The 18,797-nt window shown below is 36.3% G+C and overlaps 1 protein-coding gene across 1 annotated transcript; it reads left to right on the forward strand.

Annotated features, from left to right (window-relative positions):
* The first annotated feature begins 2,580 nt into the window (after positions 1 to 2,580).
* Positions 2,581 to 12,636, forward strand: LOC128014252 (testin-like). Its single transcript, XM_052597655.1, has 7 exons — positions 2,581 to 2,748; positions 5,152 to 5,237; positions 7,284 to 7,800; positions 9,103 to 9,507; positions 10,323 to 10,538; positions 10,837 to 10,995; positions 12,095 to 12,636. The coding sequence occupies exons 1-7, from the start codon at positions 2,722 to 2,724 to the stop codon at positions 12,287 to 12,289; spliced, it is 1,605 nt and encodes a 534-aa protein (XP_052453615.1). The 5' UTR covers positions 2,581 to 2,721; the 3' UTR covers positions 12,290 to 12,636.
* Positions 12,637 to 18,797: the final 6,161 nt, after the last annotated feature.

Here is an 18,797-nt window from a genome sequence, read left to right on the forward strand (position 1 = left end):
GTGTTATACCATTAGTGCTACATAGTTATACCATTAGTGCTACACAACCTTTAACCACTGGATTTAAAAAATAAATAATAATTTTGAGTTTTAAGAAGTGTTTAAACATTGCATCAATTATGAACACATTAATTTTCATGTGAATTAACACTCAATCATTTATTTGACCATGCATTACTTTGGAATGCATCTGTCTTTCAAACACATTAAAATGCACAAATTTAAATATTTTAATTATGAAATAATGCATTTGCTTGTTCATGGTTCTCTGATGTTGGTTATGCAGGTAAACAAATAAAATGTTTGAAATGTTGTGTAATTTTTTTACACTATGTGTTTTATTTTGGTTGATTTAAAAATTGTTTTAATTGAACATTTATATGATTTACTTAATTATTAGCTTTTCATTGAACTCATAAAACCCTTGTACTTCCTATCTATATCTATCTATCTATCTATCTATCTATCTATCTATCTATCTATCTATCTATCTACTGATGCACAGAACAGTGTTAATGACATTGATGCATTTGTTATCAGATATTATTATACAGGTCAATACTTTTTCTGCAGTTTTCTCATCTACAAAACCTCAAAATAAGTCATAATCTGACAGCAAAGTCACACCCAAATCGTGATTAAACGTCATGTAGCCTACCCACGCATGTAACCAATCTCATCTTTTCACACCACATTGCTATTTTAGCCACAGCTAGTCATGCTACTGTTAGTCAAGATCCCATATGTTTGAATAAACTGTTAGAATGGTTATAAGAAAACCATGAAAATAAACATTTATCTAGTTTATGCACTGATATCTCTGCAAAACAAGATCTTGCTGTGTGCAATAGAATAGCAGGAAATGCTCATACCAAGTATAGTTTCGACCTTGTGTTGAAATGACAGTAAATCAGCTCAGAGAGGCCTGCTGCTTTGGTTCTCACAACCTTGTGTAAAACTGCCATTGAGTCTGAGGGATGAGAACAATGCAGCTGTTTTTCATTTTCATTTTTAGGGATTGTGATGCAATTTAGTCCATGGAATTTTTGGGGAAAAAGTAGGATGTCTGTTGCTTAGTGGTTGAACTAAAGCTGTAGGTTCAAACCTACGCCTCCATTATCCTAGTAATAATAACTAGTAATGCACTGAAAGACACTTTTGTAATGAAACAGAGCTAAATAAAGAAGTGACTGTGTTTTAGTGATGGAATGAGTGAACAGTAATTACATACAAGAAAATACAGGAAACACACCCAGCTGCTGATTATATTCAGACAACAGTGTCATTATAGCTGGTGACAGTGTAGTTAGTCATGACAATGAAGCTGTGTTCATGCGCTCCATGTCTACAGTACGTCAACTCAACAAATTGACTTCAAGCTGGCTTAGTGAAGACAAGTCTGCACAAATCTTAAAAAAATAGTCTAAAAGAGAGTTAGAAAAGCTGAATCTAGTATTTCAGAATTTAAAGTCTTATATCACCACACCCTTTCCAAAAGCACACAAACACTGAATAAACCAAAGCTTCCTGTATGAAGCCAGCTCATCAGTTTCTCTCAGAGTACTGCTGTTTCCTGCCCTCCGCCCTTCTCTGACCTGTTAGGATGGGTATTTTTGTATTAACAAGAAAAAGCATGTTAAACAAATTAATAACATTTCTGATGCCCCACAAATGTATTATTATTATTATTATTATTATTATTTTTAATAAAACGTACAAATTATATTAATGACCTGATAATTTGAGGGAAAAATACAAAGAAGATTGAAGCTTAATTAAAATACTTAAAATACTTAACACTGTCTCTTTGAACAATTTTTAAACACACAATTATGAACAAAGAAATGTTATGATGTAAAATGAAATATTTCAAATGAAAGTTTTACAATAAGATAATAATATTAAGTATTTAAATTAAAATATTAAATAATTTAAAGTTTTTTTCCCCACATTTTTTTTTTATGAGAGGTGGTTAGTAAAGTAGTATTATAATTCACTATAACATGGATTTAAATGTTTATTTTTTTTAAACGTGTAATAATTATTTCAAATATATGGGTTCAGTAATTTTACTCTAATGGAAATGTATAGGTGATTTTCTATGCAATTAAAGTGAAAAACTTAACTCAAATATAGGAGCCAGACAAAAATTTTCATTTTAGAAGACAATTTCAGATCGCACTCAGAGGCTATTGCAACTGAACTCTTCACACACACACACACACCCACACACACACACACACACACACACACACACACACACACACACACACACACACACACTAAGTATAAAGTATTGTAATTAATAATAATTTAATAATTTTCTCATATTAATAATACATACATAAAATAATTATAAAACGTGTCATTAACCAGCATTTCAATCCACGTTACAGTAGTCAAAGAACTCTACTATTCTTCTACTGTAGTCATGTCTCGCCTCCTCCAGCTCTCCCATCTGTCCGCGAGCGTTTCGCTTCGTAACGGAGACTTCTCATACAAGACTCTGATTGGTAGTTCACATCTACATCTCTGCTCCTATTGGCTGAACATTGGCAACGAGCGGAAGTCGTTCAGCGTGAGTGTCTGAGTGAGTGTGAGGCTGAGGGACAGAGCTGGGAGTCTGAGTCTGTCCCTTTCAACAGAAGTGACCCGTCAGGGAAAGTCCCCGGTGGAAATAGAGTCAGCGCTGGGTATCGCACCTAAACAAACTCGACAAGAATGGAGATCGAAAAAGAAGTTAAAAAGGTAGGCTTATTGAACTGGTCATCCAAAAGGTTAGTTACAGAAACATTCGGCAACGCCCTTAAAGGTGAAGACACTGCCATTGTTCTACATTTGGCATTACAACTCTCACATTCGATTGATTAAAAAACTTATACATTTAGTGAGGAATAAGAAGTTTTTATTAATAGTAAGTAAAACATGAAAGGAAGATCCTGGTTTCTCTTTATTTGGTAGAAATATGAATTGAATGAAAATGTTTTAGTTAACAGAACATATATATTTTTCTTTTACAAACTGTAAACAAGCTGGAAGTTGTTGTGAATATGTTTAATTCCATAGATTGATTCACTTCTCTTATATGGTTGTCACTGCAGCAACTGGGTTTCTTACAATTCAACCACAAGCCAATTTGTAATGGTTGAAGTTTAGTGGTGGTAAAATACAGTAGAATGAAGTGGGTTTTTGCGTGAGGTGGTGAAAAGATGTGAAGTTTCTCTACAGCTTAAAGTTTTAGTTCAGCCCTAAATTAAAAAGTTATCATTTGCGCACCCTCATGTCGCTCCAAATCTGTATGATGTTATTCTTCTGTGAAACACAAAATATATTTTGAAGAAAGCTCTTCAAAGACAATGAATGATGACTGAAGATGTCAAGCATTAAAAAAGGATCTACTTTTATGTACCATGTGAGTTGTAGTCAATATGACTTTTGCACTGTGATAAATGGACATTGTGAAATTTAAATCATCTTTTACTTAAAATCTTCACAATCAGATTTATTTGAATCCAATTCACAAACCAATCTGAGTGATTTGTTTAAAAATCTGATGCAGTTCTCAAGTTCAGCTCCTGGACACAGTCTATTATGATCTAGTCATAACAGTTAGCTTCACATTACAGTTTCGATGAATTAATAACATGAGTTCAACCTATTTCTCTCACAAACCTGTTGTATGGCAAACGACTTAAATATTACATTAATGCTATTTTACAGCAATTTTGCATCTTTTTTGAAGCCGGAAAGTTGCAGTCATCATTCGTTTCCAACAGTCTTTCAAACAAATATCCGTAATTTTGAAAGCAACTTACATATTCAATAATATATATAAAAAAATTATATATATATATATATATATATATATATATATATATATGTATATATATATATATATATATATATGTATATATATATATATATATATATATATATGTATATATATATATATATATATATATATATATACATTTCTTTTTTTTTTTCTTATATTTGTGAATGCCGTGTAATTTTCTCTGTCAAGCATATGTTTTTAAAATCAGATTTGCACTCTGTTCTCTGAAGCTAGTGTAGGTACAGTATAAATATTAAGAAGAGGTTGATGGACCAAAATGCCACAGTGGGCCTCATTGTCTTGCTGTTAAACAGTAACTTAGAACTAGATTTTTAATCAGAAAAAAGTTCTTCTTTAAAAGAGGAGATGTGCCAAGCCCTCCAGGGGTTCTCCATCTTAACAAACACTTGACCTTATGAGGTGGTCTTCCAGCTGAGGAGCTTTAGTGTTTTTATAAAAGAAATATTAGAAAATCTAGTGAGGTTACAAGAGGTTAGAGATTATTTTTCATGAACATGCTATATATTGCTGTCGTTGGTTTTTTGTTTTAGAAATTATTAGAAGCACAATTGTCTTTTTAAGTTGTGAACTGGAAATGCAAATCCCTTGTGAGATCTAGCAGACATGTTAGAGAATAAATAGATAATAATAATAAAAAGAAATAAAACATGTTTGTCCCAGACTTTAATGCATGCAAAATTTCCAACTCTTTAACCCATTTTGGCATATTTATTTCTTTGTTTGTTTAGACTTGGTATTTTATTAAATATGTATTACTAGAAAATGAAATGTTTTGAAGTCTTATGTGCTCAACAAGACAGAACAAAAAAAAATACAGTAAGATGGTAATATTGTGAAATATTATTACAAATAAATAAAGTCATATTTCAGTGATGGCAAAGCTACATTTTCAGCATCATTATACAGTCGGTGTCTCTTCAGAAATCATGCAGATTGATGTTGTAATGCTTAAAACGTGGAACCATGATTCTTTTTTTTTCTTTCAGTTTTTTGATGCATAGAACATTTTTAAAAGAACACCTTTTTTTGATAAATGCTAAATAAAATTAAAAAGTCTTATTAAACATGCAAAGTTGAGAATCAGCATCTTCCAAAAGCTAAGCACCTTTTTTCTCTTGCTATTTTTTGAAAATAAAATGAAATTTGTTCTTTTTGAAATTGGTAGGAAAGGGCCGGTGGGCTCACTATTTAATTCAAATCAAATAAATGCATATGTGCTTTCTGATGAGTTGACCCAGACTTGTGTTTGTGACTGGGGAAACAGGATTTGCTCATGTCTCCTGTTGTTTTGTCAGATAACCCTGGGCCATGAAATTGGAGCTGGAGCTGCCTGTCTGAAATGCAAGGACAAATGTGAAGGCTTTGAGCTTCACTTCTGGCGGTTTGTGCTTGCTTCCTTCCTACATTATTTGTGCCATGTTATTGTTCATGCATGTGGTTTTTATTGTGAAAAATGTCTAATCATAGTAGCTCATCATTGATTGGACTTCTCTGTTTTATCCATCATCATCTTGACAAATGCACCAAAATCCAGTACCGTATCTTTCTGGCAAAAAGAGCTCTGGCCGTTAGCTGTACTCTGCTGGTTTTCCTGAAGTGAGAGCCACAGGTGCCAAGATTCCTGTGCCAGAGCTCTCTCACTGCAGCGCTGGTGCGTGCCATTCCCAAACACTCTCATGGGGTTTCAGGAATTCTCTGAATGAAAAGACATCAATGTGGATCCAGGTCATTGGTTGCAGAGCCTGAGACTTCATCTTTATGATTGTTTCTATGCAGCAGGGAAGGGCCACTAGCCATCCGGTGCTGAACAGAATTAGTCAGGTCTTGGTAGGGTTTATTATAGAAGCTTATTTCCTCCATAAATGTATATAAGTGTGGCATAAACGTGCAGGATAAAAGACAGTATTTGTAAGATATGAACTTATAGTTGTGATGAAAGTCAGAATTCTGAAATAAAAAGACAAAATGACCTGAATCCATGTCCATGTCCATGAGTCCATGAGATGAAAACTAAGAATTCAGAGAAAAAAGGTCAAAATTGTGTGATATTAATGCAGAATTGTGGGGGAAAACTGAACTGTGAGGTTGAATCTTGCAATTGTGATGAAAAAAGTCTGAATTAAGAGTTTTTAAAAAATCACAAAGACTTTTCAAGTTTTTTTCCCATAGGTTTCCAGGTTGTGAAGTGCCTCAAACTGGCTTAGATTCACTTCCTGTGCCTCATCTTTAATTCAGGGTCATTGTTTTGTAAATGGCTTTGGATAAAACCATCCATGCTTTGGATCACTGACATGCTGAAACATTTCTTTTGTGTGGAGATAAAGCCTCTTTGGATTTGTGGCTACGATTTATGTCGGAGCATTTCCCAAACGCCATCTTTCTTACTCCTTGGCTCTCATTGATATGTTAAACAGCCCAAAGTGTCTTCAAAGAGGCCACATTCTACTTTTATAGCATTTTAGTTTTTTCGCTTATAATGTTGGTCAAGGTTTCTTGTACCAAAAAGTCATCATTTAGTTTCCATGAGCATTTTCTGTTCTCTTACGGAGCCTGCGTCGACAGTGACAGCAACCACTTAACCAGAAAACATACATTTTTCCATTTCATTTGTCTACAAACTCTGCCTTTTATTTATTTTTGAGCTTTTCATGCAACGTCCCCATGTGAAGTCAACTTGGAGATAAACAACATACTTTATCCTGCTGTACAGAAAGTCCTCTTTGTCTCTGAGTTTTTACAGCTCTCAGTGCACCACAATATGGTTTGTTTGGTATGATTTTAATTAGAAATGCTCCAAAAAATCACGCCAAAAGTGATTTAGTACTGTATGTAGCCAATGCTGTTCTTTTTCCAAGTAATTACAGAGTATCTGTCCACAGCAATCCAAACTAATGTTGTCAGACTCTTACCTAAACAAAACAGACATAACTTAGAGAGACAGATCAACTTACAATAAAAATATGCTCCTCTTATTCTCTGTCAATCACTTTAAAGCATTTAAAATGCAATAAATATGTTAAAACAAGCTTTTTTTATGCTATTGTTTGGTTTGCTTCTTCACACACTACAGTTCAAAATGTTGGGATTCTTATGCTGCATTTATTTAATTAGAAATACAGTAAAAACAGTAATATTTTGAGATATTATTTCATATGTTGAGAACGCTGCTGCTGCTTAATACAGTACTTTTGCACAAATTGTCATTTTTAGGATTGGTTGATGAGTATAAAGTTCAAAAGAACAGTATTTATTTGAAATAGAAATCCTTTGTAACAATATAAATATATTTAGTGTTACTAAGTCTTTGCTGAATAATTAAAAAAAAAAATCTAAATGAATAGAATTTTTTTGAATGGTAGTGTATGGTTTAAAGTGTTTTCACAGGTATTCACCCAAAATTTAAAAATTCTGTCTTCCCTTTTAACAGAAAGATTTGTAGAAACTGCAAGTGTGGCGTTGAGGACCACGACGTGCAGCTCCAGACTGAGGAGAATAAGAAGGTGGGGAAGCTTTTTGAGGACACCAAGTACACAGGCCTTATAGCCAAGCTGAAGAGAGATGGCATCCCATCTTATAGAGGCAACCAAGTCACCATATGCATCCCGTCCGCCACCGTCAGCACTGCTACTCCTGTTCCTGCTTCCAGCTTTATCCCTGGCTCCAGCCAGATCTCTGCTCCCAGCGCTGAGCCTGCTTATTCCCCACCTGCTGCGTCAGTTCACTCCCCTGCTTCCCCTGCAGCGGTCTCTACTGCTGCCCCAGGAACAGGCCGCACTGCTGCATCAGGGCCAGGCCACAGGGCACTTCCGTCTGCTGTCACCCTGACTAAAGGCCCTGTTGCTGCCGCTACAGTGTTTCCATCCCCTACCCCAGTGCCTGCCAAAACGGATGTGGTTAAGTCCGTTACCTATGAATGGGCTCCACCTGGGATCAACCAAAGCTTGGTATATTATATTATACATTTTTATTTTATTCTATAATTTTTTTGGAATCTATGCTTGAGGGCCAAGTTTTGAATTGTACTGTGATACTTGGATCCACTAGAGGTCGCTGTTCTCCGCTTCATTTTTTGAGACTCCTCTTTTTAAAGAAATAATCAAATAGCTAAATATTAGAAATAAATGAGCAGTTATTAATTTAGCGGATAATTAAAATGAGGAAAAAACTAGAACCTTTAGCAATTATGTTAAGAGTTATTGAATTATTAAAAACTACTTTGAAAAAAATATATATAAGTTCTTTGAATTTTTATTTTTTGTAAATGTAGGCCTGCTAATTTTTTTTTATTTGTAATAAAAATTATATTGCAAACTATACATACAAAAATCTAATGATTATTTATTATTATTATTATTATCAAACTTTTAAATAAATATTTTTTGCTAATATAATATATATGTATTAGTGCTGTCAATCATTTAAAAAAAATAACTTTAAAATAAAATACATTTAAAATAAAATACATTTTATTTAATCCTGAATAATCCTAGCTAGCATTAAAGTTTTTGAATATACTTTATATTGCAATAATTTCACATTCAGTCTCCAAATTCATGTAGAAACAATACACAGTATATTTTTAATATTTGTTTAATGGCATCTTTTTTATGACTGAAGGCAAGTATCACTGATACCAATCCTACTGAAAATTAATTTTCCCCCTAATATTTAACCATTGACTATAACCATTTAACATTACAGTATACATGAGAGCTATAAATATTAACATTTACTAGACTTAACATTTATAACAACTTCATATAAAACCTTTATAATAAATGTCATAATTATCTGTATCCTTCAAGGATACAATATAAAGGAATATAAAAAAAAATGTAATAACGTTATCAAGCACTACATTTTTAATTAAATATAGATTAATATATATGTAATTGGATATGAACGCAACAAAAGTTATAAAAAAAGTTTTTCTTTGATTAACAGACATTACAACAGCCGGGTTATTTGGCTGCTATTACTTTAAGAGCTGCCACTAAACGTATGCTCTTGTTGCATTCTTGCTTTAATATGAAATGATACAGCACGAGCCACTTATTCTGTCCATGCAATTTAAGAGCACATCTTACAAGCACAGTAAAGTCATTTACTAAATGTCCTGTCACTCCCACATGTCATTTATTTTTTAATATTCTGTTTCACTCAAAAATCATATACATTACAAAAGTTAAACAGATTCCACATCTAATTTCATATTAACCAAAAACACATCACTTCTGTCCTCTCAGGCTCTGCGATACATGGAGCTTCTGCCTCCGGAGCAGCGGCCCATCGCTGGTACGGCGGGAGCAGATTACCGTAAGAAACAGATGGCCAAACAGCTTCCCGACCACGACCAAGACCCCGAGCGCTGCCATGAACTTTCGCCCGGCGAGGTTAAGCAAATGCAGCAGTATGTCCGCAAGTACAAGGACGAGGCATTGGGTGTAGGCGACATCGCCCTGCCCGAAGAGATGGGACAACAGGACGGTATGGCCGGGGAAAAGGGTCCTCAAGGCCTCGGGGCAGGAGGGAAACCTGGCGCTGGAGCAACAGGGACTCCGGGAAACAAAAGTGATGCTATTGCTACAATGGGAAAAGTTGGCACCCCAGGAGCTGCTGGGATGTCACCCGCTGGACCTGTGGGTAATTATGTAAGTATGCCATTCCTACCTGTTTTGCCAAACGCAACTCTGTTTGTGATTGTTGATTGTCATGGATACACTTTTTATTACATACAAATAGCTTTTGTAACCTTTCTGTCCTCATTATCCCCTTGCATCTAAATGACTCTGTCTAATTTCTAGGCATTTAAATGTCACCATCTATTAATGAAAACTCCCCTTTGGAGCTGTTGAGCAGAAGTATTTCAACCACATGTGCGCTACGGGAGTCGAAATCCTTCTCCAGCGCTTATCTCCGGATTCACTTGATTAACATAACGCAGTTCAGATTCAGCCAAGGAACGAACGTTATGTTCTTCCAGAGAACTTCATAAATTACCACACTTAGTCCCTGTGGTTATTTTCAAGCTCGGGCGGATTTTTTTTCTAAATCTATTGTAAGCATCTGAAATCTCATGGTGAACATGAGATGCTAAGTCATAAATACTTGAAACATAATTAGGAAATATAAAGTAATACTGTGAGAAATTGAGTTAGAAATACGAGAAATAAAGTGGTGATTACAGTGGTGAATATATAAAGTCGTAAATACAAGATGTCATAATTATGAGATATGTATTCATATTTTAATAATAGTTGATATGAAGAAATTTGAATCTTGGGTGTATTCCCTAAACTTTGCAGGGTTTTTTTTTCTTTTCAATTTACATGAGTTCCTTTTCATTTTTGCGACTGATGAATTATTCATGTAAAAGGTCTCTGGTTTTGTTCATTAAAATCAACCCCTTTCATTCTCCACTGATGTTTCTGCCAAGCTGAACTCATCTCCGGATCTCTGCCCACAGTCATGTCACCACTGCCAGCTGCCCATGAAGAAAGGTGAGCCGGCGGTGTATGCAGAGCGGGCAGGCTATGATAAACTCTGGCACCCGGCATGCTTTGTGTGCTGTAACTGCACCGAGCTCCTGGTGGACATGATCTATTTCTGGAAGAAGGGTCAGCTGTACTGTGGCCGTCATTACGGGGACAGTGAAAAGCCTCGATGTGCAGGTTGTGATGAGGTGAGTGGAGACAAAGTCAATGTTATGAATTTGCTTACATTTGATAAGTGACCTAGAAATCTCTACTTGTTTGAAAACCTTAAAACTTGAATTATTTCCAGGTTTAAATGAATTTCAGTGTCATCTCAGATGTTTAGACCTTACCATATGTTTCCTGTTAAAATCTCAAACAATCTTAGTAAAATAATGATGGCAATTTTGTCAGATGTTGTTTAACATGCCATATGGTTTAAAGAAAGCACAGTACTGAGGGGGAAGTGTGTGTGTGTGTGTGTGTGTGTGTGTGTGTGGTCTCCAGCTCATCTTCAGTAATGAGTACACCCAGGCTGAGGGCCACAACTGGCACCTGAAGCACTTCTGCTGTTTTGACTGCGACTGTGTGCTGGCTGGAGAGACCTACGTCATGGAGGATGAGAAGCCTGTTTGCAAACCCTGCTACATGAAGAACCACGCTGTGGTAAAGAGGACACATTCCTTCATTTCTCTCCTTCTCTGTCTCTCTGCTCTACACAAAGATGACTAAGGTTTTTTTTAGCTTCTTATTTTTAAAAACTCTTTTTTGTAAAGCCACATTGTGAGAAATAATAGTATAAAAAATTTGATCTGTAATAACATGGAATATCTTAAATACAAGAAAAGTAGTCCGAGTGTAAAAATTGCATTATGATAAAAATAATTACGAGTATTAAGGGATATGAAGTCATTTTGTGAAAAATACAATTATAGATATGAGCAATAAATGTGAAATATTCAGTTTTGAAGTCGTATACAGGAGGTAAAGTTACAATAATGCAAAGTAGTCACAAGATATAGTCTTAGAACAATTGAAAAACACGTTTTTGTCTTGTTTGCAAGAGTATCTTTTTTTTCTTCTTTTGAATATTTATTAAAAAATTCAAAAGAAAAATTAATCTCTATAATATTCCTCATAGAGATTAATAGGTAACTAATATTGTAACCATCATTTTTTATATGTATGCACAGTTAGATTCTCATCCTGCTGTACTCACACATTTTAAATGCAAATATTGTATTTTTCTTTTAACTCCCATGCGCATTCATGCATTTTAGGATTACTCTATCAGAATCTGCAACAAGAGGCCATGCAATGTGACATATTTCATATCCATGTATACGGTCCGTGGACACAAACAAGTGAACCTTTTAGCAGCTAGTTTTACAACCCCTCACGTCGTCCAAGTATCATTCATGTCACAGCTAAATGGAAGTGAATTCCTGCTAAGCCTGGGCTGTTAAAACTAACGGGCTCGGCATGTGTTCGTCAGCCATATTACTTCAGGAGCAGGTGAAGGAGATTTAGGAAGTGCCAGTGACATGATAATCAGAGCACAGGGAGGGTGGAAGCGCTCTTAATGGAGTCGTGTGATATCAGACACCACCGATCTCTCTCAGCGCCTGTCTGAACTATGACACACAGCTCTTATGACTCATCGGCTTAGGAAGGAAAGTTCAGATAGAGCAGATATTTCAAATACTTCTTTCAGATATTGTTCTACTACTTCCTGTGAATGTATCTGTTTCCCTCTGGTTCACAGTGTTGTGTGGCCTGTCAGAACCCCATCGAGCCCGAAGCTCAGCGTGTGTCGTACGGAGAGCACCACTGGCACGCCGAACCCCAGTGCTTCCAGTGCTCCTGCTGCTCCAAGTGCCTTATGGGCCAGCGCTTCATGGCCATGCAGGGCATGCTGCTGTGCTCCGTGGAGTGCAAGAAGAAGATCACGGCCTCCTGAAGGAACATCTAGGATTGATATTTGGAAAAGTGTTTAGAGCACCGCAATGCAGTACACTAAATATATACTGCCTTAATTTTATTCAGAATTTAATGTATTTGTATGACTAATCTTTATGTTTTTCCAAGGTCCCATTTTTGGGAAATAATAAGCAATATGGTTGAGCAGCGGCTGAGTAAGTGTTGTCAATGTGATTCTTTATTATTAACGATTTAGTATTAATAAACAGAAGCAATGATGGCTTTTGTTCTTCGGCTACTGTAAAATCTATTTTACTCTCATTTTTTACTCCCATGTTTAAAATTGCACTTTAGCTTTCTTTGTAATTCCAATAAATGCATAATATGTTTCCCCCCCCGCCATGTGAAGTGCTTCAACTATGTATCCAAATGTTTATTGTTATTATGACGTACAAGTTTGGGATCTCAAGGGACAGGTGTTACGCTCGTGTTAATGTCTTGACCGTTTCACACCACTGAAAATTCCAATCCAGGCCGGCACTTTTAAGGAAAAGTTATCCCTCCGTGTGTTGTCTTACACTAAGCTGTGGAAACTGGGCACAATTCAAGGAAGCTAGGTTCTATTGTCTCTAATGGCAGCGAACTTAAGACTATACCGTCATTTCCTCCCATCGTAACTGTCGGCAGTCACACGAGGGGCTCGTCTGTTTCACCTCCCCTCACCTCACGCCACACTAGGGTGGAGTTTTCCAGGAGGGAATTCTTTCCTTCAATGTCAGCCCCTCGTGCAGGAATTTATTTACATGGTGCTTTCCCTTGCCAAACACGAAGCACACTTACATACACTCTTGCCTCCCTACCACTTGTGTTCCCCGTGAGCACTAACTGTGTGAGAGATGATTGTTGATTTGTAGCTCCCCGGGGTGATGAAACCCAGATGCAAAGCGTTGCTTCTGTTTAGTGAAACTATAGCACAGGCCCCACACATGAAGAGTCATGACAGGACAAGGAGATGATCGAAATCCCTGGAGGAGCCTACGGGTGACAGCAGAAATGTGATAAATAGGATCATGGAATTATACTGGTTACTCATATATCTGTTGAGATTGTTACAGACACTTGAGAAATGACAGCGTGGAAAAATATGGATGTCAGGGATCTGCTTATATATATATATATATACTGGCTAAATATGCAATTGTGCCTCATCAACCTTAGTTTTAAAGCATTTGTTTTTCCAGACACCCCTACTCAACGTGGTCATGTTTATCTGTGCCTAGATAAGCATGTATAAACTAAACCGGTTCATTGTGTAGTATAATATAAACCATATTATTGTAAAATTATGTGGTGGTAGCACATTATAATGGTATATATATATCCTAGTGAAAAATAAAAATAGTAAAATGTATTTAAAAAAAAAAAGAATGCTAAGTAAACTAAAAATTCATTTACATTTCATGTACTTAATTAAATTCCCCCACAATTGTACTTGTTATGATTGAGATGCTCCTGCAGGAGGCGCTCTTCCACACTTTCATTATTTTGTTCATAGCACTGACGCTTGTTCACTGACACTTTTCAATGGCAAGCCTCTCTCTATGATGGTATGGTACGACACTGTTTTCAGCCAGGGTTGGCCCAGGGCTCATTTGAGGTTTGAACAGCATTCTTATCAATCTGTCATTTTCCTTTTGGGAAGTGTGTGGTTAAGGTTTTGACTATGATAGCAACAATATTGTCCAAAAAAAAAAAAAAAAAACTTGTCCAACCATTGCTTGGCAAGTTCCGTGACTTTTTCGTTGTACTTTGTTTAGAAACTTATCCAGTGGCATGAGACTCGTCCAGATGCTTCAGGTGAGTGTGAACACAGGCTCCAGCTGACTTTGAAAGAGAGGAGATCGAGGCCGAGTCAGACTGAAAGATGAATGTCAACTGTCTCACTGATGAGCTTCTCCAACAACATTCCTCCTGAAACAGAGAAAACCAGAGAGAATATGACACATATCAGTGACGGAAACAGAAGTGATGTGCTGCCTGCCAAAATGAGCCATACACTTCTAGTCAACCCAGTCAGGTTTACTCTGCTATTAAACCTCCAAATGACCCTTAAAATATGGAATTGTCCCTTATGTTCTGATCAACTGAAATCATCTATGATTCTTGGGAATTTAACAATATTGGTTCATCAAAATGAGAATTGATTCAAATCAATATTTTTTAACCCAGCCCTGATGTTTTAGCACACGGTGTGCTGATTTGAAGCAGATGAGATTTGACCCAGGGTTTCAGGTGTACTCGGTCATCTGGGCATGCTCATACCAACTTTGGGCAAGCAAATAAAGCAAATCCCTGGCACAGCCCAAACGGTCTTTAAATCATATCTGCGGTTGGCTTTGGGTTCTTTCGGCACTCTTTTGTTCTTTTGTCCATCTCGTTCACTCCTCCTATTCCTGCATTTTTCATTGTGTGTCCGCTCAAATATGATATTAAATGAGCTCTCCACACCCATCTTTGGTTTATTAGACCATTGTTTGATGTTCTTACTCAGTCTATCTATTTTTCTCCCGGTCTATTTATCTCTTTTTCTCTCTAGGGCAGCAATATTGAGAAGCCCCACCCAGAGACACTGTAGCTCTCCCCAAACATAGCTGAAGAGCCATGTGGTATCCAGACCATTTTAGACATTAGTGCAACTTACTCTTTACTGGGAGTGTTTTTCTTTTGCCTGATTGCTATTCATTTTGGGTGGCACAAAAAATTTTTAACCACTGAGGATTTGAATGAGATCACACTGTTTTGTATATTTTTGAAATTGTAAGGTGTTTGGGGACTTTTGTGTTAACTTTTCATATTAATTATGAAATTACCTGTCAGAAAATACATGTCACATATCAAAATTGAACACTGTGTATTGCTTAAAATTATTAGAAATGCACATTTAAAAGGATAGTTCACCCAAAACTTTGCTCACTTATTTTCTTTCATTCATTTAGTGGACTATATTAGTGGAGAAATTGTGCATGAGGGTATGAAGTCCACTACATGTGAGAAGAATGAAGTCAATGATGCAAATGTGATTTCATAGTAATATCAGCGCATTATGGTTGTCGTCAACCGCAGAATACTCACAATATGAATAAAGCCGTTGTGGTCATGTCAACATGTTACAATATGCAAATTAATAGAACTCAAAATGTGACTTCTTTAATTAATTACTTATTTTGGAAAGTTAATAAAGTTTCATTCAGATAAATATGTACTTTTGAGTCATTGACCCAGAATGATCCGATTTGTTCAAAATGACTCTGATTTGTTCAGAAATGAAGCACATTGTTAAATGTTTAGAGATCCAGCAGTTGATTGTGTTTGAAATTTGAATTAATTTCCTTAGTGGAGCATAAATTAACAAAGAAACTAGCAATATTGCGTCTAGTAATGTAAGTCACTCAGTTTTAGCTACTTGTTTTATATTACTCACTGAAATGGCTCAGAAGTTCCTGAGTAAATGTCTTAATTTGTTTTTTTCTTTGCAGATGTCATTAAGTTTGATATTTCTTTGCCATTTTAAACCTGGCGTGTGTCTTAAATACTTTTTTGGGCAACTGTGTTTAGAATAGCAGTGATAGTCGCTCCCAAATTGATTATGTTTTATCCACGCGAGACCTTTTAAGGTGTTCTGTTCAAACAAATAAGTGCATAAGTGCATAAGTGGACTTCACTGCTTAAGTCAAGAATGCAGAGAATCTAATGAATGATGATAACGATTATTTCAGTACATTCTTGCTGCATTGTGTTACTGCTGGTCCTGATGTTTATTCAACAGTGTTTGACACAGATTTCATGGGCCCCATTAACCATGGGCTCTCCAGGTTCAGTTTGCATAGCCTAGCAACTGCCTTAGTTTCCTGCCTTTGTACACTGTCTCATTTCCCCTACTTCACCTTGGAAAAACGTACAAAGCAGAGGCAAACAAAAATCCATCAGTGCTCAGCACCTCTCACACACACACCTAGTTTGACCAAGAAAAGTGAATATGACATAAGGTTTTGAGATGAATGCCAAAACCAGCTGGTTAACTCATTCAGTTGATCCTCTATTGTTTGATTCTCCTCACACAACTTAATTGTTTAGTTCTACCACACTTTTTTTTTTTTAAACATACTTACAGTGATGAGTTACAGTGTTGTTTTGCATTTGTTTTAACCATCCATTCTAGAGCTTTCCTTGCTTGGGGACAAGAGTCCAGAAAATCAGCATGTAAGTGAGTTTCTTGCTCTTTCACTGTATCGTACTGTACAATCTCCGAAAAGCCAGTTGCATTGCAAAACAAAATACATACCAAGTTATGCGATGCATTCTGGGTAATACTATTTTCTTGTCTTTTATACATTCCCAATCCACCTAGAAGAGGACTTATCCTATTGTTTCACCAACTTGCAACACACAATAAGGTACATAAGGCTGTAAAACTCTTCTTCTTTTTTTTTTGATTGGATCTTTTATTAAAATAATGACAATAATATTTTAACTTGTGTATACATTATTTAGTTGACTGGCCTGGATAGTAGCTCTTTGTTGTCTGTATAAACATGTGTTTTCTAGGATTTCATGTTGGTACTTATGATGCACGTTGACTGAAGCACTTAACCTTCACATAAATAAGTGTTAAACTCCTCACTTAATACGCTTTCACTATAGAGAGATACGAAGTCTTAAAGGCTGTGCTCTGGATTTAGTAAGCTATTGGAGAAAATATTGAAGGGCTAATAAACGTCTCCAGCAGGAATGTGTGATTACCTAGGCATAAATATAAAAAAGAGCTTCTTTTTACTATAATTTTTTTGCAGTGAAAGGGTTTAGTCTATTTTAATGTGGTTTAAATAAGGGGGAATTGTAAAGGTGGGAAGCTTAAGCCAAAATGCTTGATCTTCTCTCATTCTAGGATCTTTTGTAAGTGGTACAACAAGCAGGGGATTCCTTTTTCTGAATGGTGCTGATGTCACTGAGCATCACCTCTCTGTGAAGGAGAAGTACTGAGGTGAGAATGTGAGAGGTCAAAATCTGGCTCTTGTAACGTTTCGGATTTTACATCTCCATCCGTTTTTTCCACCCATCCATCTTTCCGATCAAGAGAAAGTAGATATTTGACATCAAAAGACAGTGACGTGTCTCCATTCCCATGCTGCACAGTACATTATACCCATTATACACAGTACCGGGTCCACAGAGTTTAACTTTGACCCGTGTCACACCCACATCTGTCATAACATTTATATTCAGAGCTGCTTTCCAGCAAAAGCAATTTTCAAAATTTGCTTTAAAAAAAGTGTCCCCCTCATAGATATTAGTTAAGCATAAGTTAAATCAGGATGTTTGCTGATGTTGTTCTTTATATACAAACAGAGCAGATATACAAAAAGGCCTGTTTAATAGTTTTAAAAATAGTCCACAGCACAACTATAACGATAACGGTTAGCTGATTAGCCTGTGTGAGGTCATGTGTTTTGGAGGAGGTGTGGCTTTGGAGAGTAATTATGCGAGGAGGGTGGGATCTTATGCATTCAAACCAGATTGCTATTGCTAGCCACTCTGAAATCGCCTATACCCTACCTTTAATATCAAGTGCACAAAAAAAGTGTGAAAGTACTTGGCACTTCAGCCATGGGTATTAAGGGTAAAAGAGAGTGCTGTACATTCACCCCGCCACACCTACAACTTCTGCCGGCTTTGAGATTTGAACCACAACTTTCACGTTTCAAGTCTAACTCTCTAACCATTAGGCCACAGCTGCCCCCATAAAGTGTGCACACATTTAGATTTGTGTTAATGAACGAGATATGTGAGCCGGTGATTATTTGTATAGTGCATTTCCCACAGAATGAGTATGTGATGATAGAATTGTAATATTTGTTTGTAACATTTACACAACCTTTATAATGTAAGCCCCGTTTTCCTCAAAAGGTATTTGAATCAATTTGGCCTGCTTTCTGCTTGATTGCTAACAAGCCTGTGAGAGTATAAACCTTTAGCATCATTTCATGGCCATGCTTGGCATGTTTTGGCATTACACAATACAGTCATTTCCCTTCCCCTGAGACTGATTCACTAGAGAGCTGGTCCATGCTTGCTAGAAGAATGTACCTCATGGAATGCCGGTCTTTGTATCACTGTAGCTTTCGAGCCAAATATCGTGAACAATACAAACGGTCACAGACTTGTTTGGATGTTCCTTAGTTGCACCTCTTTTGCCTTGAAACACTAAGCCTGAGGTGTAGTGAGCGGTAGTGAATTAGAGGGATAAGATTAAGCAGCAATAAGCACTCATGATTCCCCATTTCTTTTCTATATACAAACCTGACGTTAGAGGCATTCATGTACCATATGTCGGAAAATAAACCAAATCCTATTGTTTCTGCTCTTGTGATTGCTTGGCTTACCAGGTCTCAGTGATATTTAAGTCTATGTACTGTATATAAAGAATCTTTATATTTTCCTCATCCAGTTATCTGAAACTGAACACCATTTATTCCCTGGAATGAATTGGT

The sequence above is a fragment of the Carassius gibelio genome, chromosome B25 (assembly GCF_023724105.1).
Source record: "Carassius gibelio isolate Cgi1373 ecotype wild population from Czech Republic chromosome B25, carGib1.2-hapl.c, whole genome shotgun sequence".
Classification (NCBI taxonomy): Eukaryota; Metazoa; Chordata; class Actinopteri; order Cypriniformes; family Cyprinidae; genus Carassius; species Carassius gibelio.

Coding starts and splice junctions, on each gene's coding strand:
- LOC128014252 (XM_052597655.1), top strand. CDS start 2,722: ATGGAGATCGAAAAAGAAGTTAAAAAG. Junction 9,508..10,322: donor CTGGACCTGTGGGTAATTAT/GTAAGTATGCCA, acceptor CTCTGCCCACAG/TCATGTCACCACTGCCAGCT. Junction 10,539..10,836: donor GATGTGCAGGTTGTGATGAG/GTGAGTGGAGAC, acceptor TGTGGTCTCCAG/CTCATCTTCAGTAATGAGTA.